Source organism: Oncorhynchus clarkii, chromosome 4, assembly GCF_045791955.1.
Source record: "Oncorhynchus clarkii lewisi isolate Uvic-CL-2024 chromosome 4, UVic_Ocla_1.0, whole genome shotgun sequence".
Classification (NCBI taxonomy): domain Eukaryota; kingdom Metazoa; phylum Chordata; class Actinopteri; order Salmoniformes; family Salmonidae; genus Oncorhynchus; species Oncorhynchus clarkii.
The window spans coordinates 5,680,335-5,703,055 of NC_092150.1; the positions used below are offsets into that span (position 1 = coordinate 5,680,335).

Here is a 22,721-nt window from a genome sequence, read left to right on the forward strand (position 1 = left end):
ATCCTTCTGGTTGAACACAGCTTTTGGGGTGTAGTTTCCCCCCCTAGTAGCTACAGATCTAGGATCAGCTTCCCCTAAATTTAACAATTTCTGGAGAAAAGCAAATAATGATCTCAGATCAGTGTCTAGAGGCAGCTTCATCCTACACCTTCCACCCATAGATCATATACAACAGCCTCACCAACTACTAAAACACACAAAAGAAACAAGCTAAAAACCAGAACAAACAAAAAACATTAATATATTTCACTTTAATGTTTGAGTTAACATCCAGACGGTGTCTTCAGTGCAGCTAGAAACAGAACAGACATTACATACCAGTGCAGTTTTAAAGTGTGATTGGGGGCAGAGTCAACATCTCAAATAGCACCCTATTCAGTGCACTACTTTTGACCCAGGGCCAATTGGGCTCTGAGTGCCCTTGTCAAATGCTGTGCACTATCTAGGGAATAGCGTGCCCTATGGGGACGTGGCCATACAGTAGACAAATGTCTTTACAGTATTGCTATATTCAGTTGCCTGACTGCCTGTCAGCCAGCCTCCATCCAACGTACAGACAGGTTCCCTGGACCCGGTCCTCAGCTCTGGGGAAAAAGGCCTGGGAGGACTGGGGAAAAAGGCCTGGGAAGACTGGGGAAAAAGGCCTGGGAGGACTGGGGAAAAAGGCCTGGGAGGACTGGGGAAAAAGGCCTGGGAGGACTGGGGAAAAAGGCCTGGGAGGACTGAGGAAAGGGCGTGGCATCTGTACTGAGCTCTCCATCTTTCAGTCTCTGTACTGAGAGCATCTCACATTAAGTTAAGCTTCACATCACACAGTCCTTTTGCTTATAAAAAAATGTATTGTTATTTAACATAGTCTGTTCAGTTCCTGAGTTCCTTTTTTGACTTCCCATCTGAAGTCTGGTCGTTTTATACACATTTAAAAAAAAAAGAAAGTTTGCCTATGTTTGTTCAAACCTTATAGCGGAGAGTCATGACCCCAACATTTTCCCATGAATCCCATTCACAGAGGAAAATGCAAAAAAAAAAAACTAATAAGAGTAATTTGTGATTGAGACCTAGTGAGTGTGTCAGTCTGATGGACCTGTGGGGTTTTAGCAGGCTAACAGCAGCACCCGTCTGAATCTTCATCTCACCCCCCGGGGGGGGGAGACGGACGACGACTATGCCATCTGTCTCTCCTCTGACACAGCAGCCTGGTAGGTAGAATAAGGTCTGTCCATCCATCTTGTACTCGTTCATTCATTCTTTCCATTCTCTCTGATAAAGCCATGCGTTTCTCCCCTCTCAGGTTTTCCTCATCATCCGACGTGTTTGCCAGGCGTGGAATTTATTGTAGGCCATCTGAAACATGTCCTCGAGGTGACCAGTAAGCTGTAGGAGAGATTTAAAACATCATATTCTGAGATGAAGAAATAATGTCCTGGAGCTCTCACGGGTCACAGATAAAGACACCCTCTGTAGACCGTACACAAGGTTGTCTTTGAAAAGGTCAGTCTATAGTATTATCTAGAATATTTACCAGACATTTTTATCCAAAGCGACTTAGTTACAGTTTCATAAAAGGGGGAAATCGAACACACAATTCTGACTTTGCAAGCACCATGCTCTACCAACTGGCCCAGACAGGACCTCTACCAACTGGCCCAGACAGGACCTCTACCAACTGGCCCAGACAGGACCTCTACCAACTGGACCAGACAGGACCAACTGGCCCAGACAGGACCAACTGGCCCAGACAGGACCAACTGGCCCAGACAGGACCAACTGGCCCAGACAGGACCAACTGGCCCAGACAGGACCAACTGGCCCAGACAGGACCTCTACCAACTGGCCCAGACAGGACCAACACCAACTGGCCCAGACAGGACCTCTACCAACTGGCCCAGACAGGACCTCTACCAACTGGCCCAGACAGGACCTCTACCAACTGGCCCAGACAGGACCAACACCAACTGGCCCAGACAGGACCAACACCAACTGGCCCAGACAGGACCAACACCAACTGGCCCAGACAGGACCTCTACCAACTGGCCCAGACAGGACCTCTACCAACTGGCCCAGACAGGACCTCTACCAACTGGCCCAGACAGGACCTCTACCAACTGGCCCAGACAGGACCTCTACCAACTGGCCCAGACAGGACCTCTACCAACTGGCCCAGACAGGAACAACTGGCCCAGACAGGACCTCTACCAACTGGCCCAGACAGGACCTCTACCAACTGGCCCAGACAGGACCTCTACCAACTGGCCCAGACAGGACCAACACCAACTGGCCCAGACAGGACCAACACCAACTGGCCAAGACAGGACCAACTGGCCAAGACAGGACCAACTGGCCAAGACAGGACCAACTGGCCCAGACAGGACCAACACCAACTGGCCCAGACAGGACCAACACCAACTGGCCCAGACAGGACCTCTACCAACTGGACCAGACAGGACCTCTACCAACTGGACCAGACAGGACCTCTACCAACTGGACCAGACAGGACCTCTACCAACTGGACCAGACAGGACCTCTACCAACTGGACCAGACAGGACCTCTACCAACTGGACCAGACAGGACCTCTACCAACTGGACCAGACAGGACCTCTACCAACTGGACCAGACAGGACCTCTACCAACTGGACCAGACAGGACCTCTACCAACTGGACCAGACAGGACCTCTACCAACTGGACCAGACAGGACCTCTACCAACTGGACCAGACAGGACCTCTACCAACTGGACCAGACAGGACCTCTACCAACTGGACCAGACAGGACCTCTACCAACTGGACCAGACAGGACCTCTACCAACTGGACCAGACAGGACCTCTACCAACTGGACCAGACAGGACCTCTACCAACTGGACCAGACAGGACCTCTACCAACTGGACCAGACAGGACCTCTACCAACTGGACCAGACAGGACCTCTACCAACTGGACCAGACAGGACCTCTACCAACTGGACCAGACAGGACCTCTACCAACTCTGACACTATTAGCTACCTGATATAAATAATTAGTCTCTAGGGGGGTGGGGGGCACTATTAGCTACCTGATATAAATAATGAGTCTCTGGGGGGGGGGGGGGGCACTATTAGCTACCCGATTTAAATAATGAGTCTCTAGGGGGGGCCACTATTAGCTACCCAATTTAAATAATGAGTCTCTAGCGGGGGCTTACGTTAGTACTCAGGTATTGACGCTGGACTTTCTCCTGGAAGGGGCGGAGCTTGGTCATCTGGAATCTCTCCAGGTTGGACCTCATCTTTACCACCTGACACACACACACGAGAAAAGACATGTAAGAGACAACGGCAAGAGAGTCAACGGCAACAGTCAAAATGTTTTTTTTTCTTCTGCAAAATAGCCTTCACTTGTTGCTATAGAGATGATAGAAAAGGTAGTAAGACTGCAACTCCTCTCAAATTCATATTGACCCCATGGATGCAACGACAGACAACAAGGGATGTGCATATTTCTCTATCAAGATGATTTGATACGCATCTAGACACACGGGCTACGATTCAGGAACGATACGTTTTTTAATAGTTTTAAACAATTTGGTGCAATTCGGTTTGATTAGAGAACAAATTGATTGTGACACGATTCGGTGCGCTAACATTTGTTGCATAAACACATACATTTTCCATTCTACATTAAAATCTGCTGCTGTTGGATCTCACGAGCCGGGCCTCTGGGCGGGATCCAAACGAGCCGGGCCTCTGGGCGGGATCCAAACGAGCCGGCTGTGTATGTGTGTGTGTGGGGGCTGGTTCTGTCTGAGCAGACTGTGTGTGTGTGTGACTGTGTAAATGATGTATGTACTATGTAGGCACCTGAGCTGAGCCATAAGGGAGACTAGACATCTACCACCCCACTACCAGGTTAGAGCCATAATGGAGACTAGGCATTTACCACCCCACTACCAGATTAGAGCCATAATGGAGACTACGCATCTACCACCACTATCAGATTAGAGCCATAAAGGAAACTAGACAACTACCACTGTCAGATTAGGGGGGGGGGGGGCAATGTAGCCTGTTTTTTTTAGGTACACCACCCCGTACACAAAAAAATGGTTTGCTCCTACACCGAGTCACTCCTACACTGAGTCACTCCTACACTGAGTCACGTGGCCGTGGTTTACTATATAAAGCAGGCAGACAGGCATCCAGGTACTGTTTGATTGAATGTTGGAATGGGCAAAACCAGTGACCTAAGTGATTGAGCGCCGTATGATCCCCGGTTCCTGTATCTCAGAAACGATCCTCCTGGGCTTTTCACGCACGACAGTGTCTAGGGTTTACTGAGAACGGTGAGACAAAACAACAAAACATCCAGTCAGCGGCAGTCGTGTGGGTGAAAAACAGCTCGTTGACGAGAGGTGGAAGGAGAATGGCAGGAATCATACAAGCTAACAGGCGGGCCCACAAACAGGCAAATTAAGGTGCAGCACAACAGTGGTGTGCAGAACGGCATCTCAGAACACACAACTCAGCGGTCCTTGTCACGGATTGGCTAATTGCAGCAGATGACCACACCGGGTTCCACTCCTATCAGCTAAAAACAAGAAGAAGCGGCTCCAGTGGGCACATAGCCTGGTCCGACAAACACCAGTTCCTGTTGCGTCATGCTGATGGCAGTCAGGATTTGCAGAGGCAGCCGGAGACCAAGGCCACATCCTGCCCGGTGTCAACAGTACAGGCTGGTGGTGTAAAGGTGTGGGGAATGATTTCCTGGAACACGTTAGTTCCCTTGATAACAATTGATTAACGGTTCCACGCCCCCAAGAATTCAGGCTGTTCTGGAGGCTAAAGGGGGAGGGGGGGGTCCAACACAGTACTAGATGGGTGTACCTAATAAACTGACCACTGAGTTTATAACCCATCTCAAAACAGAATGGATTTAACCGTTTGTAAGTTCGCTGATCTTCACTCCTCTCGGTCATACAGCGCACCTCGCAAAGTGATCGCCGTCCTCGTTTTGAAAATTATCAACTTCACCATGTACATCTAAAAAATGACCATATACACCGATTGTTTAACCTCTTCGATATAGGGGGCACTCTTTTAATTTTTGGATGAAAAACGTTCCAGTTTTAAACAAGATATGTTGTCACGAAAAGATGCTCGACTATACATATAATTGACAGCTTTGGAAAGAAAACACTGACGTTTCCAAAACTGCAAAGATATTGTCTGTGAGTGCTACAGAACTGATGTTACAGGCGAAACCCAGATAAAAATCCAATCAGGAAGTGCAGCATTTTTTGAAACCGCCTCATGCCAATGACTCCTTATATGGCTGTGAAGGAGCTAGGAGTCAGCTTACGTTTTCCCCAAGGTGTCTACAGCATTGTGACGTATTTGTAGGCATATCATTGGAGGATTGACCAGAAGAGACTACATCTACCAGGTGGTCGCTTGGTGTCCTCCGTTGCAATTATTGCGTAATCTCCAGCTGCAGTATTTTTCCGTTTGCTTCTGATGAGAAGCCAACTGCCACCACTGATAGATTATCGAATAGATATGTGAAAAACACCTTGAGGATTGATTGTAAACAACGTTTGCTATGTTTGTCGATATTATGGAGCTAATTTGGAAAAAAGTTTGGCGTTGTAAGTGACTGCATTTTCCGGTCTTTTTCTTAGCCAAACGTGATGAACAAAACGGTGCTATTTCGTCTCCCCAAATAACATTTTTGGAAAAAATGAACATTTGCTATCTAACTGTGAGTCTCCTCATTGAAAACATCCGAAGTTCTTCAAAGGTAAATGATTTTATTTGAATGCTTTTCTTGTTTTTGTGAAAATGTTGCCTGCTGAATGCTAGGCTTAATGCTATGCTAGCTATCAATACTCTTACACAAATGCTTGTGTAGCTTTGGTTGAAAAGCATATTTTGAAAATCTGAGATGATAGTGTTGTTAACAAAAGGCTAAGCTTCTGTTTGAATATATTTATCTCATTTCATTTGCGATTTTCATGAATAGGAAACGTTATGCGTTATGGTAATGAGCTTGAGGCTATGATCACGCTCCCTGATACGGGATTGCTCGACGCTCGAGGTTAAAGCAAAAAAAATAAAAATACCAAAACCATTGCTGATGGTGAACCTGAATAAACTAAAATAAAATCTATTGTAAGCCCCGTTCAACAGGTAACCTATAGCCAGGTGAGTTGTCTCTCCGGTAGCTTAGCTACAACTTTTACTTAAGTAAAACATGCCTTCTTTTTTTCGGCCATTTTGAATGCTGAAGGTGCAGTGTAGAGGTGTTAGATCAGGCTGTCTACCTGGCATTGGTTTAGATCAGGCTGTCTACCTGGCATTGGTTTAGATCAGGCTGTCTACCTGGCATTGGTTTAGATCAGGCTGTCTACCTGGCATTGGTTTAGATCAGGCTGTCTACCTGGCATTGGTTTAGATCAGGCTGTCTACCTGGCATTGGTTTAGATCAGGCTGTCTACCTGGCATTGGTTTAGATCAGGCTGTCTACCTGGCATTGGTTTAGATCAGGCTGTCTACCTGGCATTGGTTTAGATCAGGCTGTCTACCTGGCATTGGTTTAGATCAGGCTGTCTACCTGGCATTGGTTTAGATCAGGCTGTCTACCTGGCATTGGTTTAGATCAGGCTGTCTACCTGGCATTGGTTTAGATCAGGCTGTCTACCTGGCATTGGTTTAGAGCAGGCTGTCTACCTGGCATTGGTTTAGAGCAGGCTGTCTACCTGGCATTGGTAAGCACGCGATGCTGGGCACCGTGCACAGTTTAGATCAGACTGTCTACCTGGCATTGGTTAAGATCAGGCTGTCTACCTGGCATTGGTTAAGATCAGGCTGTCTACCTGGCATTGGTTTAGATCAGGCTGTCTACCTGGCATTGGTTTAGATCAGGCTGTCTACCTGGCATTGGTTTAGATCAGGCTGTCTACCTGGCATTGGTTTAGATCAGGCTGTCTACCTGGCATTGGTTTAGATCAGGCTGTCTACCTGGCATTGGTTTAGATCAGGCTGTCTACCTGGCATTGGTTTAGATCAGGCTGTCTACCTGGCATTGGTTTAGATCAGGCTGTCTACCTGGCATTGGTTTAGATCAGGCTGTCTACCTGGCATTGGTTTAGATCAGGCTGTCTACCTGGCATTGGTTTAGATCAGGCTGTCTACCTGGCATTGGTTTAGATCAGGCTGTCTACCTGGCATTGGTTTAGATCAGGCTGTCTACCTGGCATTGGTTTAGATCAGGCTGTCTACCTGGCACTACCTGGCATTGGTTTAGATCAGGCTGTCTACCTGGCATTGGTTTAGATCAGGCTGTCTACCTGGCATTGGTTTAGATCAGGCTGTCTACCTGGCATTGGTTTAGAGCAGGCTGTCTACCTGGCATTGGTTTAGAGCAGGCTGTCTACCTGGCATTGGTTTAGATCAGGCTGTCTACCTGGCATTGGTAAGCACGCGATGCTGGGCACCGTGCACAGTTTAGATCAGGCTGTCTACCTGGCATTGGTTAAGATCAGGCTGTCTACCTGGCATTGGTTAAGATCAGGCTGTCTACCTGGCATTGGTAAGCGCGCGATGCTGGGCACCGTGCAGTTTAGATCAGGCTACTGATATTGCCTTGGGTAGATCGGCTTGCAAAATGACTTGTAGATCAATGACAACACTTAACTGCTTAGTTCCACACCGATGGAGAGGAGACGCACCAGTTGGCACAAAAGATTAAACATTTTCGGAAGATACAAAAAAATTAAATAATAATAATAATAATAATATGAACAAAACATTAGTGAAATAGACAAGTCCTAATGTTTGAATCGATTTTCTGACCAATGCATGCTACATTTGGATCGGTTTGGGGTCCGCTGTACTGACAACCCACGCGATTCTAGACCGAGGGTTGCAGTAGATGAACGGTCAATGGATTTGAGAGAAGTTACATTTCTCCACCGTTTATCAAAACAGTGGTGGGGGTGGGCAGGTTTGTTATCGTTTGAACTGCAGATTGCCCTCTTCAAGCAGTAGTCACCTTCTCTTCCAGGAAAAGTGTGTTGACAGGAAAACAGGACCAGAAGTGTCTCAGCAGCTCCCCAGCAGCCGTGTACAGATGCTTCAGCTCCCCCTGAACGTCATTGGGAACCATCTCTGTAAACCGAGGAAACAGAAGCGATAACATCCGTGTCGGTGACTGGCCGGGGCCGACAGGACTATTCACTAGGTAAATAAACTTGAACGAAAGGGGTTCATCCGTAAACTCACGGTTAATGGCTTGCTGTGCTAACGCCTGCATGAGAACACCCCCTGGAGAGAGGGCGGCGATGGCACAACTGGCTGTACTGCTGGACATCACCTGTAAAAGGGAGGATTACGACTGTTAAAAAGACCTTTAGAACAAATATTTTTTTTAAAACACAGATTTCAACAGCAAACATACTTTAGTATCTTTCAACCTCTCCTGCCTAGAACCCCCCAAAAAATAAACGAGCCTCTGACGCAATAACGTATGTTTTTTTTCTTCAGTTCTGGGTTTCCCCGAGATTAGCGGAGAAACAGAGGGGTGTCTAACCTGAGTAAGGCAGGGTTTGTAGCTGGCTATTTCCTGCTTTATACAGTTGACAGAGTTGACGATGTCTTGACTGGTGGTGTACTGTTGGGGCAGGAGAGGCACGGGACCATGAGAGTACCTGCAAGAACAGAGAGGTACATTTACAACATTAGTTATCAAAAAGAAATGAGGACCAAGGCACTCTTCATATAATTCATTAAAATTGTATGGCATGTTCAAGAGAAACAGAGTTAAAACAATATTGTGCTCATCCCTCACAGCAGTCAAGTAATGCATTCCATCAAGAGTTGCTCACAATTTAGTCTGCTTGCAGCCGCAACTAGATCAATAAATTATCATACTTGTATGCCATTGCCTAGCAATCAACATGTAAAATTGTTTAAACACCACTTTTAGGCTACAAGTCTGTCACAAATGGCAGCCCCAGTAGTGGCAGCCCCAGTAGTGGCAGCCCCAGCCCAGTAATGGCAGCCCCAGTAATCCTCCTTATGGTGGAGACCATGTGAACGAGAGGCTTTTAGAATCATGACCCCAGGTTTGAGTTTATCGTTCACCAGCCATTACTAACTCAAATTAACAAAATTAGATTGTTTTTTGGTTAGTGGTTAGAGCGTTGGGGCGTTGGGCCAGTAACCGAAAGGTTGCTGGATCAAATCTCCGAGCTGATAAGGTAAGAATCTGTATTTCTGCCCCTGAACAAGGCAGTTAACCCACTGTTCCTAGGCCATCATTGAAAATAAGAATTGATTCTTAACCGACTTGCCTGGTTAAATAAAGGTTAAAAAAAATAATCTAATAATCTGTAAAAAAGAGCCATTCTTCCCATCACTAAAGTATGTGTGAGAGAACCAGGGTTGGGGTCAATTATTATTTTTTATTTAACTTGGCAAGTCAGTTAAGAACAAATTCTTATTTACAATGACGGCCTACACCGGTCAAACCCGGACGACACTGGGCCAATTGTGCGCCACCCTACGGGACTCCCAATCACAGCCGGTTGTGATACATCCTGGATTTGAACCAGGATGTCTTTAGTGACGCTCTAGCACTGAGACGCAGTAACTTAGACCGCTGCGCCTCTCAGGAGCCCAATTTGAATATAAGACAGTCAATTAAGGAAGTGATTTTTTTTTTTAAATTAAAAAATATAACTTTTAGAATTAAATAGCTTCTACTTTTCAGTTTATTGAGAAATCATTGAATCATTTTTTTCAATTATTGAATGGGAATTTCAATTTACTTCCTGAATTCATAGACTTCAATTCGACTGGACTCCATTCCTGGAGAGAACACAGACGACAACTTAGATACATTCATTTAAAAAGGGCCAGAGAGCCGGGCCAGGGCCAGAGAGCCGAGCCAGGGCCAGAGAGCCGAGCCAGGGCCAGAGAGCCGAGCCAGGGCCAGAGAGCCGAGCCAGGGCCAGAGAGCCGAGCCAGGGCCAGAGAGCCAAGCCAGAGAGCACACTAGTTCCAAAGTATGGTGTCCATGAACAACCACACTAGAGAGAAAGCAGAGCACCCACTCAGTGATATCGAACCCACCTGTCAGACTTCTTGAGGTTCAGAGCCACTGTCTTCTTCCCATTCTCCCTATGAAGGTCCTCATACTCTATGACATCTTGTATTTTCACCTGAAATACACCACAGCTTTAATAACAAAAAGTGCCAACTCATCTTGGAAAGGAAGCTTTGGCTCTCTGTACCATCATAAAGGGTAAGAGCCTATATCCACAGCATGGCAGAGTGATGAATGCGTTTACTGTGTGTCAATGCTCATAATGTACACTGAACAACAAGATAAACAGAACATGTAATGTGCTGGTCCCATGTTTCACAGCTTGAATATACAGTATATACTGAACAATATAAAACGCAACAGGTAAAGTGTTGGTCCCATGTTTCATGAGCTGAAATAAGATCCCAGAAATTTGCCATTTGCACAAAAAGGCTTATTTCTCTCAAATGTTGTGCCCAAATTTGTTTACATCCCTGTTTGAGAACATTTCTCCTTTGCCAAGATAATCCATCTACCTGGCAGGTGTGGAATATCAAGACGCTGATTAAACAGCATGATCATTACACAGGTGCAGCTTGTGCTGGGGACAATAAAAGGCCACTAAGTTGTCACACAACGCCACAGCTGTCTCAAGTTGAGGGAGAGTGCAATTGGCATGCTGACTGCGGGAATATCCACCAGAGCTGTTGCCAGATAATTTAATGTTAATTTCTCTACCATAAGCCGCCTCCAATGTATTTTTTAAAAATGTTTATTTGGCAGTACGTCTAACCAGGGGGGGGGGGGGGGGCAGTTTTTTTATATCAACATTGTGAACAGAGTGCCCCCATGGTGGCAGTGGAGTTATGGTAGAGGCCGGCATAAGTTCACAACAATGAACACAATTGCATTTTATTGATTCCAATTTGAATGCACAGAGATACCGTGACGAGATCCTGAGGCCCATTGTCGTGTCATTCATCTGCAGCCATCACCTCATGTTTCAGCGTGATAATGCACGGCTCCATGTCACAAGGATCTGTACACAATTCCTGGAAGTTGAAAATGTCCCAGTTCTTCCATGGCCTGCATACTCACCAGACATGTCACCCTTTGAGCATGTTTGGGATGCTCTGGATCGACGTGTACAACAGCACGTTCCAGTTCCCGCCAATATTCATCAACTTCGCACAGCCATTGAAGAGTGGAACAAGATTCCACAATCAACAGCCTGATCAAGCAACAGCCTGATCAATCTATGCGAAGGAGATTTGATGCACTGCATGAGGCAATGGTGGTTCTGATCCACGCCCCTACTTAAAAATAAATAAGGTACCTGTATTCCCAGTCAAGTGAAATCAATAGATTAGGGCCTAATGAATTTATTTTAATTTGCCCGATTTCCTTATATAAACTGTAGCTCAGTAAAATCTTTGAAAAATTGTTGCATTTATATATTGTTTTTTTTATATTTTTCAGTATATTTATAAAAGCTCAGCGCTTAAACAAGCCTTTATCTTGTATGATTTGCCTTCACAGTAAGAGAGATAATCATCATACCTTCTTAATGGGTGGTTGGAAGAAGTCCGAATCCCTAGAGTTTCCATCTGTACTGCTAGTCTCACAGGCCTGACCGTTAGGAGCATCCCTATGAAGACAGACCGCTAGGTTAGCACACGGCTCTGCAGTGAAAAAGACAAGAGAAGATCTCTTTTGAGAAGGTACTTAATCGTCAACTCACGCTTTCTTTCCGGAGCCTGCTGCCAGCACCATGGTACTGTGGTGGTTGAACCTCTTGATTATGGCAGAGTTACTGTTCTCCTTCACGGTCTTGTTAGTATTGGACGTAGAAGGTGCTGTGGAGTTAGACCCATAACCCTGGAGAGAGGACATACTGATTAGTGACACGTCGAGTTAGACCCATAACCCCGGAGAGAGGACATACTGAATAATATAATAAGCCATTAGCAGAAGATTTTTATCCAAAGCCACCTGGTCATATGGGCATACATTTTACATATGGTGATCCCAGCGGGAATCAAACCCACAACCCTTGCTCTACCAACAGAGCCACAGAGGACCAACTGTTTCCCACCTTATGGGTAAGGATTTATTTTGATTTTTTCCCCCTTTTTTGGGGTTTCCAATTGGGTAGATACAGTCTTGTCTGTACGGGAGTTGCAGCGATGAGACTCGGGAGAGGTGAAGGTCGAGAGCCGCGCGTCCTCTGAAACGCAACCCAACCACACCGCTTCTTGACAAGCTTATCCCGGAACCCAGTCGCACCAATGTGTCTAAAGAAACAACGTACACCTGCCGACCGTGTCAGCGTGCATTGCGCCCGGCCCGCCACAGGATTTGCTAGAGGGTGATGGGACAAGGACATCCCTGCCCGGCCAAACCCTCCCCTAACACGGACGACGCTAGGCCAATTGTGAGCCGCCCCATGGGTCTACCGGTCACGGCAGAGCCTGGACTCGAACCATGATCTCTAGTGGCACAGCTAGCACTGCGATGCAGTGCCTAGGACCAATGCACCTCTCGGGATGACCAAAGGTTAAGAATTGGAGGGTGAGCTGGCAGGCAGCATTAGAAGGTGAATGAATGCTCACAACCTCTCCGACGTTCAACAAAATACCACCTGGATTCTGTGGTGTCCCAAGATTATAAGCGGGGATGTGAAAACGGCACAAAAGAGAGAAACAGTGAGGTACTATCTGTGTTCTGTTACCTGTCTAACAGAACACAGAGGGTGTCCTTTAATGGAAGCCTCTCCTGCAAAATCCAGGCATTCCACAGGGCAGCTGTCTAGGCCCCGTACTTTAAAAAAAATCTGCCACTGGCACTGAGTAAAGCCCGTGTGTATGAGTATGCCGGTGACGCAACACTATACACGTCAGCTACCACAGCAACTTAATTGACTAACAATTAACAAAGAGTTGCAGTCAGTTCCAGAATGGGTGCCAAGAAAAAGGCTAGGCCCAAATATTTCAAAAACTAAAAGCTTTTTTATTTTTATTTAACTAGGCAAGTCAGTTAAGAACTAATTCTTATTTTCAATGACGGCCTAGGAGCCGAGTGGGTCTGTTAAGAACTAATTCTTATTTTCAATGACGGCCTAGGAGCAGTGGGTTAACTGCCTGTTCAGGGGCAGAACGACAGATTTGTACCTTGTCAGCTCGGGGGTTTGAACTTGCAACCTCTAACCACTAGCGCTCTAACCACTAGGCTACCCTGCCGCCGACAAATCATTAACTAAACCTCAACGAAATCTTGTAATAAATAAATGTGGAAATTGAGCAAGTTGAGGCGGCTAATCTGCTTGGAGAAACCCTGGATTGTAAATTGTAGGGATGTATTCATTTGCAAAAAACGTTGCAAAAATAAATAAGAGTTTCTTTTAGACTAATTCAGGTAGATCCTTTTTGGTTCCTAATGGTGTAAAGTGCCCAATAACGTAACATCACCTCATCTAACGACTTATCCTCCAATGACAGCAGGTCCACCATTGGGTTCTTCACTCCTTGGAACACCATGGACTTCAGGCCTGCAGAAAAGCACAGAAATTAAAACTGACACTAACCATTGCAGCATCATTATATTGGTATTGCTCTCTTGCAGTATGCTTTAGGTGTAGATGGTAGATGCTTTACACACACAACTAATATAATAAAAGGAGCTGGACAATTTTTTTTGTTTGTTACCCAATCCAGGAAGTGAGTAGACATTCCCTTATCTCTATGAACAAAAAAATAAGATAACTTTCTAAACCAGAAGACTATAAACCCATTGACTGCTCTCCTCCGAGTGAGAAGTGACTGTACCCTTCTCGTCTTGCTTTGCACACTCTGAGAAGATGTCTTGCAGGCCCGTGTTGATGCGGTCTCGGTGGAAGTAGTGGGACTGGAAGAACCGCGTCCAGAACTCCTTCTCTGTCATGTTATGAGGAACGTTCTCACCATACTTCTGTTTCACTGGAAGGAAACGTTAAGTGAGTCAATGACAGGACAATATAGGACACTAGTGTGATGCAACAAAAAAAATACATGGCCCTGTTTGAATACATAATACCTCCTTATTTTATGTACATCACTGATCTGGTTGGATACCTTCCCTTATCCAATCATTTACTGATCAGGGATAACTAAGGAAGTGAAGAAGACTGCATTCGAAGGGTACATACACAGAGGGCACAACACATTAGCAACACCTGCTTTATCCATGACAGACTGACCGGGTGAACGCCATGACCCCTTATTGATGTTACTTGTTAAATCCACTTCAAATCAGTGTAGATGAAGGGGAAGAGACCGATTTAATGAAGGATTTTTAATGCTTGAGACAATCGAGACAGATTGTGTGTGTGTGTGTGTGCCATTCAGGAGGTGAATGGGCAAGACAAAATATTCAAGTGCCTTTGAACGGGGAATGGTAGTAGGTGCCAGGTGCACCGGTTTGAGTGAGTCAAGAACAGCAACGCTGCTGGGTTGTCGCTCAACAGTTTCCCGTGTGTACCAAGAATGGTCAACAACCCAAAGGACACCCAGCCAACTTGAACAACTATGGGAAGCATTGGCGTCAACATGGGCAAGCATCCCTGTGGAACACTTGACACCTTGTAAAGTCCATGCCCTGACGAATTGAGGATGTTATGAGAGTAAAATGGGGTGCAACTCAATATTAGGAATATCCTAATGTTTTGTACACTCAGTGTATATAATATAAATATAATTGTGCGTCGCCAATTATGCGTCGCCCCACGGACCTCCCAGTCGCGGCCGGCTGCGACAGAGCCTGGACGCGAACCCAGTCTCTGGTGGCACAGCTAGCGCTGCGATGCAGTGCCATGGTCCACTGCGCCACCCGGGAGGCCGTAGCAGACGCTTTTATCCAAAGCAACTTAGTCAGGCATACATTTATTGGAACGGTATTCTAACAGGGCCCAAAGTCCCATCCATTACGGGTCGACCACCAAGTGAAGTGACAACATCGTTTTCAACTCTTCCCATTGGTTTCCATGACCGAGAACCCGAGGTGTCTTACCTGCAGGGTACGTTCTGAAGATTGACTCGATAATGTCAGATGTAAGGTTGTATCTAAGGCCGTTACAGCCATCTGTCTGGGGCCGGATGTCCGCCTGAAATAACACAAAGGGCTTTATCCATCCACAATCCCCGTTTGGAGTGGTATCAGCATGGGCAAGACAAGACAGATACAGGACACTGGGACAATTTGACCATGGGAAACATCGGTTTGATCCAAAATGGCACCCCATTCCCTTTATAGTGCACTACTATGGGTTAAACCCATGGGGAGGGGGGGAGGGAAATAGGGTGCAATTTGGGACACAACCCATCATTAAATCACTGAGCTCACCAAGAAGGCTGCCGAGATGCCAACTTCCTGCTTGTTGTTGGAGAGGGAGTGGTCCACGTTGTTTATGCTCAGCCGATTGGCCCAGAACTCCTCAGCGCTGATCACCTGACACACCACCAGATCCTTGTACAGCTGGAACAGCACCGGATCTTCCTGTAACATTCTAGAGAGAGGAGAAAACAATACATCACAAACAGCCTTTCGGTTGGTTATTCACTTAGCACACACACAATCAAGTCAATAAGATATTCTAGTCAGAAATCATGATCACAACGTTCTAAGAGTAAATATTAGCTGCCATTTTCTTTTGCAATCTAGTTAAGGACAAGTGGTAAGTGGCGCTGGAATCTTTTTGTGATGTTGAAACTATGGAGATCGAGGGTGTATTCATTAAAATCGCACAACATTGCAAAAATGTTTTGCAACGAACAGAAGTATTTCTAAATGGACAGATTCAGGTAACTCACTACCTGTTTGGTTTCTGGTGAACACTTCACATTGACCGAGAAAGTTAAGGGGATCTGTGTAATTTGTCCCTCACCTGTTCTTCTCCTCCAGTTCCTTGTTAGCCCTCTTCTTGAATTTGGGCAGCAGCTGCTGGAGGAGGTCCTTGGCTGCATCGCGGTCTTTCAGGGCAGTGCTCTCGTTGGAGAAGTGGAGGTTGGTGCTCTCCCCTGTGTGTAGGACCAACTGTAGCTGAATCTTGGCTTTGCCGTCTGGGCTGATTTTCTGACCTGCACAGGGTTGGGAGAAAGAAAAAAAAAAGTCTTAGGTCTTACTACTAAACAATCAATGTAACCATTCATGAGGCCTCCCGGGTGGCGCAGTGGTTAAGGGCGCTGTACTGCAGCGCCAGCTGTGCCATCAGAGTCCCGGGGTTCGCGCCCAGGCTCTGTCGTAACCGGCCGCGACCGGGAGGTCCGTGGGGCGACGCACAATTGGCCTAGCGTCGTCCGGGTTAGGGAGGGCTTGGTCGGTAGGGATGTCCTTGTCTCATCGCGCACCAGCGACTCCTGTGGCGGGCCGGGCGCAGTGCGCGCTAACCAAGGTTGCCAGGTGCACGGTGTAGCCTCCGACACATTGGTGCGGCTGGCTTCCGGGTTGGATGCGCGCTGTGTTAAGAAGCAGTACTGGGTTGTGTATCGGAGGACGCATGACTTTCAACCTTCGTCTCTCCCGAGCCCGTACGGGAGTTGTAGCGATGAGACAAGATAGTAGCTACTACAACAATTGGATACCACGAAATTGGGGAGAAAAAAAAAATTAAAAAAAATAACCAACAAGGAACCTCTCGTTACCCCTTTTTCACAGTACTGTGCTTGAAAATGTTATTTCCACATGGTCTTTCCAGCATCATGGCCGGTCATGCTTTCCACCTGGCTACCCCAACCCCGATCACCTGCACTGTACCCTCCACAGCAACTCGCCCAAGCCTCCCCATTTCTCCTACAGACCTATATCTATCCTACTTCTAAGGTCTTCGAAAGCCAAGTTAAACAGATTACCGACCATTTCGAATCTCTGCTATGCAATCTGGGTTCAGAGCTGGTCATGGGTGCTCAAGGAGACATTACTGTGCCGCTGTATTCATCGACCTGGCAAAGGCTTTCGACTCCGTCAAATCACCACATTCTTATCGGCAGACTCAACAGACTTGGTTTCTCAAATGATTGCCTCGCCTGGGTCACCAACTACTTCTCTGATAGAGTTCAGTCAAATCGGAAGCCCTGTTTTTTGGACTTTGTCTGCTCCTAGTGAACGCGCTTCGTAAGTTTGGATTTGTTTACCAAACGCGCTAACAAAAGAAGCTATTTGGACATAAATGGACATTATCAAACAAAACAAACATTTATTGCGGAACTGGGATTCCTGGGAGTGCACTCTGAGGAAGATCAGCAAAGGTAGGTGAATATTTATAATGCTATTTCTGACTTCTGTTGAAGCCAACATGGCGGGTATCTGTATGGCTTGATTTGTCGTCTGACCGCCGTACTCAGATTATTGCATGCTTTGCTTTTTACCGTAAAGTGTTTTTGAAATCTGACACAGCGGTTGCATTAATAAGGAGAAGTGCATCTATAAATCCGGGCATAATAGTTGTATCTTTTTAGCAATGTTTATAATGAGTATTTATGTAAATTGATGTGGCTCTCTGCAAAATCACCGGATGTTTTGTAACTACTGAATATAATGCGCCAATGTAAACTCAGATTTTTGGATATAAATATGAACTTTACCGAACAGAACATACATGTATTGTGTAACATGAAGTCCTATGAGTGCCATCTGATGAAGATCAAAGGTTAGTGATTAATTTGATTTATATTTCTGCTTTTTGTGACTCCTCTCTTTGGCTGGAAAAATGGCTGTGTTTTTCTGTGACTTGGCTCAGACCTAACATAATCGTTTGGTTTGCTTTCGTTGTAAAGCCTTTTTGAAATCGGATACTGTGGCTGGATTAACAACAAGTTTATCTTTAAAATGCTGTAAAATACATGTATGTTTGAGGAATTTTAAATATGGGATTTCTGTTGTTTTGAATTTGGCGCCCTGCAGTTTCACTGGCTGTTGACAGGTGGGACGTTACCGTCCCACGTACCCTAGAGAGGTTAAGCATCTTCAATCGAAAATTACATCTAGAATCGGATTCCTATTTCGCAACAAAGCCTTCTTCACTCATGCTGCCAAACATACCCTCGTCAAATTGACCATCCGACGATCCTCGACTTCGGGCGATGTCATCTACAAAATAGCCTCCAACACTCTACTCAACAAATTGGATGCAGTCTATCACAGTGTCATCCGTTTTGTCACCAAAGCCCCATATAATGCCTATCACTGCGACCTGTACGCGCTCGTTGGCTGGCCCTTGCTTCATACTCGTCGCCAAACCCACTGGCTCCAGGTCATCTACAAGTCTTTGCTAGGTAAAGACCAGCCTTATCTCAGCTCACTGGTCACCATAGCAGCACCCACCCGTAGCAAACGCTCCAGCAGGTATATCGCACTAGTCACCCCCAAAGGAAATTCCTACTTTGGCCGCCTTTCCTTCCAGTTCTCAGATCCCTGCACCTGTACATAGCCCATCTGTAAACAGCCCATCTACCTCATCCCCATACTGTTTTTATTTATTTATCTTGCTCATTTGCACCCCAGTATCTCTACTTGCACATTCATCCTCTGCAGATCTATCACTCCAGTGTTTAATTGGTATATTGTATTTACTTCACCACCATGGCCTATTTATTGCCTTAACTCCGTTATCCTACCTCATTTGCCCTCACTGTATATAGACTTTTCTACTGTATGTTTGTTTATTCCATGTGTAACTCTGTGTTGTTGTTTGTGTCGAACTGCTTTGCCTTATCTTGGCCAGGTCGCAGTTGTAAATGAGAACTTGTTCTCAACTAGCCCACCTGGTTAAATAAAGGTGAAATAAATACATTAAAAAAATGTAAAAAAAATCTGAAACCATGATGGGTGTGTAGCCAGCAGATAGACTTTCACAACACTGAACCAAGCCAAAGTGTTGTGTGAGGCTGTTCTGCCAGTAGACTGGTACTCAGCACTTACAGCGTATGTCAGCATACAGGTGGCTGACGGTGAAACGGTCCTTCCCCTCTGGTCCCCAGGCTATCCTCTCTGCCATCAGATAGAGGGTCCCGTCCTGCTTCCTCTGTCGGACCCTCTTCACCACCAGCAGCACCTCCTCCGACAACGCTGCCATGGCTGCGAGGGAGAGAAGAGGGGTAGAATATGCATATTAGTGGTAAGGTAAAGAGCTATATATTCCCCCGAACAAAAATATAAACGCAACATGAAAAGTGTTGGTCCCATGTTCGTGAGCTGAAATAAAAGACCCCAGAAATGTATGTAATGTAAACCCGCCAGCCCAGGAACTCCACACCTGGCTTCTTCACCTGCGAGATTGTCTGACCAGCCATCTGGACAGTTTATTAAACTATGGGTTTGCACAATTGAAGATTATCTGCACAAACTGTCTCAGTTTAACGAGCACGCAGATCCTCACCAGGGTCTTAACCTGACTGCAGTTTGGCGTCGTAACCAACTTCAATGGGAAAATGCTCACCTCTGATGGCCACTGGCACGCTGGAGAAGTGTGCTCTTCATGGATGAACACCAGTTTCAACTGTACAGTCAATTTGATTGATACTTAAACCATTGGCTCGAATCTAAGTCTTGCCTTTTTAGATTGAGAAAATTAACAACTATGGGAGAAAGAAAATAATAATGTACTTCTCTCATTGACTTCACAAAACCCAGCCTGGTCTGTTTTGCAAGAGTTCCCGGTTCTCACTATGTTGCGCCTCTGCCTTAAGAAAGTCTGCGCTAAGACTATGTAGTGTCCAGTGGGTTAAAACACGCGTTGGTGACTAAATGTCACTTCCCTTTGTCTTGATATTTTATAACAAATATCACAATTAAAATGTTCTGAAACGTTCAGTGGAGTCTTTCTCTCAGATATCATTAGCATTTTATCAAAAAAGTCGGATTTCGTAACCCGAAGTAACGTTACATCCGTGACTGTTGACATCGACGCAGGTTTCTTATGCAGGTTGCTCGTAAAAAAACGTTATAATTTTCCATGTTGTGGTTGTCGTCTTCATAGTTGTTTCTGCGAGTCGCAAACACCTAAATTAGCATGACAGGAGCTGAATTAAATATAAAATGTTTGGTAAAGTTACACGTTCAGTGCTCCGTTTACATTTCAGAGACAGGATTGTTTTTGTGAGTAATCTTCGGAAAAATAACAAATTTCGAATTACTATGAAAACCGTATACCAAAATATATAAATACTACCTGTTTATTTTTACCATATATAGTCTTATGTCCTGCGGATTCGATTAGACAGATGATTAGTTCAACGGGAAAGTGAGCCTGCCAGGTAGCATGTATTTATTGCACCGAATCCAGCCAAACTGACGCGATGCAATTTTCCAGTTTTTTTCAACCACTTTTTCTCTGGCCTCCATTGATGTAGTCACTTTAATTCTAGTCATCCTACAAAAAAGGTAAAAACTCAAACTTGTTGAACAGATGATAGAGACATGTTGTTTGCATCATTGGTTTTCTTAAAAGTATCATCTACACAATTAACATGTTTGACCCATTGATCAAAAGATGCGTTTTTTTTTAATTGGACACTCTGCACTGTTGCAAATGCACCCAACTAACAACCAGCTGTTACGTTACAAATGCTTAGCATATGCACATTTTAGCACACCAAAACCGGACAGTGTCGACTGTTGAGCTTGCTAATGCTAACGAGCTAGGTAGCGAGCTGGCTAACTCAGCCGCGGAGACAGACTTGTCAAGAAAAGTCCATGTAACGTTAGCTAAATCAATCATAATTACCTCAAACTCCAACGCTGTTGCAGTTGATGTATTGGTTTCGTGTTGTGCCGATGTGTAGCGTACAATTTATTTAAGTGTAATTGTTATTTAAACGCGATATTTATGATAAAACTGTGCCCACTTGTATTTCGTGCTCCTCCATCGATACTGCTGCCAAGTTGTGCAACATTCAAATTCCTCCGGTGGAACAACAAGCGAAGTCTAAAAATGCCATTTATAGTTGCAATATATTTAGGTGAACATTAGCTACATCTTGAAACGAGAGACACATTCATTAAAATATAATTGGCCAAAACAAAATATAGATTTATTTTATTACTGTCAGTGAGAGGATCTCTGGAAATGACAGATAGGTAGCCAGTTGGTTACATTCAATAACATCCGTATAGAAACAGCTAATCAAAAATAGTTGGTGGAGTTAGTGCATAAATATTGTGTAGCCTAATTTTGTCTTGTGCAATTTTGACGTCAATGTATTGGAATAGGTAATCAATGTTGCAGATTTCAGTGAGTAATCTGCGATTGCTACATACACTTTGGGATATTTAAATGGATGATATACCTATAGATTCTTGAAAAATATAATTTATTCCATTGCTTGTAAACTAACAGTGTATAGCTTCAAAACATAGTTACAACTATAATTTTGACGTCATGGATGGTCAGTCCTTGCATCTATAGCTTTGTATACGCATTTGAGAGTGGTTTAATTTCTCCAGCCCATCCCTCCTATTTATTTATTTTTTTCAAAAAAGGGGATACAATTGTTATTGTTTGAACTGCGGGATTGCCCCTTAATAGACGCAGTTATATAACATGCCGGCCGCGTCCCGCCCCCCTGGATCCCATTTCTGCAGAACTGAAGATCTGAATCACGTTCTGCGCACGTGTGACTTTCTTTGCCTCTACATTATGTTTGTAACTCACATTTCTCACTCTCAATCATGATTGATAATTATAACATTTGTACTGGTGACACGTCATCTGCATATATTTTACCTAGTGGTGAACGCTGTTGAGTTTCCCCACATGAGAGAACAATTTAACCATTTGCACAATCATCCTAACATCTTTTATGAAATGGTGTGGTGTTTTTTTATTTTTCTTACAGTAACGTTAAACTATGGCATTACATTGGGTTCTGTTATGTACAATATTATTGTGCTGCCATCCTGTTAGAAGGTAACAGATTATTTTATTACAAGGGTTCAATTGGATTTTCATTGTGTGCAATGGTGTTATTTGCCCCCTAGTGGATGTTTCTGGTACTTAGAAAGACTACGCAAACAGAAAGTAGAGAATTTGTTCTTCACGCATAGAAGCAGCTACAAACAACGCTACGGTGCAGGTCTTTCAATGTAGTTATTTCTTGTCACGCTTCAGCCTTGGAAAATATTTGTTGTAAGTTCAATTCAAGCATTTAGCTAATGGTTATAATCTTGTTATTGATAGAGTTGCTTACATGTCAATGTTGGTTGCATTTACTCACAATTTGCAATGCTTTTCATGTATGTCGTTAGCTGTATTACTTTGCTCGTGCGTCATGCAAACGAATTGTAAAATATACAATACTGTAGTTTGTTACTGTTCCTAGTGTAATATGCTTTGTTATTCTACATAAATGGTTGTACATTATTAGAGTAATGAAAGGAGCTAATTACCATATGAGTAACAATTAGCTATATGGTTTGGCATCATGCCAGATGCATGGTACCTTAGCGCGTGCTTTGTATTTATGCAACTTCAAATGTATAATGTACAGCTACTGTCGGTGTGAATTGAATACTAAAGTATATTCTTTTCTGTATTTTGCAGTTTCACAACATAAACGTTTTCAATATATTCATTCAAGAAAAGTCACGCCTTGGGAGTTTTATTGAAGACTTAGTTGTTAGCTATCTGTCTAGTTTTGCAT

At 44.7% G+C, this 22,721-nt stretch overlaps 1 protein-coding gene across 2 annotated transcripts; it reads right to left on the reverse strand.

Moving 5' to 3' along the window:
- Window positions 1-232: 232 nt before the first annotated feature.
- LOC139406337 (general transcription factor IIH, polypeptide 1) lies at window positions 233-20,970 on the reverse strand. Of its 2 annotated transcripts, XR_011633981.1 has the most exons (16): window positions 20,807-20,970; window positions 19,003-19,158; window positions 15,971-16,163; window positions 15,430-15,592; window positions 15,097-15,190; window positions 13,878-14,027; window positions 13,521-13,600; window positions 11,795-11,931; window positions 11,614-11,701; window positions 10,101-10,189; window positions 8,557-8,674; window positions 8,250-8,340; window positions 8,020-8,135; window positions 3,179-3,271; window positions 645-1,374; window positions 233-598 (listed from the first exon to the last, which is right to left on the reverse strand). XR_011633981.1 is itself a non-coding variant. In XM_071148840.1 (15 exons), exons 2-15 carry the CDS (start codon window positions 19,154-19,156, stop codon window positions 1,288-1,290), a joined length of 1,653 nt encoding a protein of 550 aa, XP_071004941.1. In that variant the 5' UTR covers window positions 19,157-19,158; window positions 20,807-20,970; the 3' UTR covers window positions 233-1,287. The 2 variants fall into 2 exon arrangements, 1 of the variants encoding a protein (XP_071004941.1); XM_071148840.1 differs by having other exon boundaries at window positions 233-1,374.
- Between the last annotated feature and the right edge of the window lie 1,751 nt (window positions 20,971-22,721).

What these genes read in the sequence shown, in the direction of transcription:
- LOC139406337 (XM_071148840.1), bottom strand. Translation starts at nt 19,156, where the DNA reads ATGGCAGCGTTGTCGGAGGAGGTGCTGCTGGTGGTGAAGAGGGTCCGA. An exon ending in AGGATAAGTCGTTAGATGAG is followed by an intron (nt 11,932 to 13,520) that starts GTGATGTTACGT and finishes TCCTCTCTCCAG; the next exon opens with GGTTATGGGTCTAACTCCAC. An exon ending in GCAGGCTCCGGAAAGAAAGC is followed by an intron (nt 11,702 to 11,794) that starts GTGAGTTGACGA and finishes CTGTCTTCATAG; the next exon opens with GGATGCTCCTAACGGTCAGG.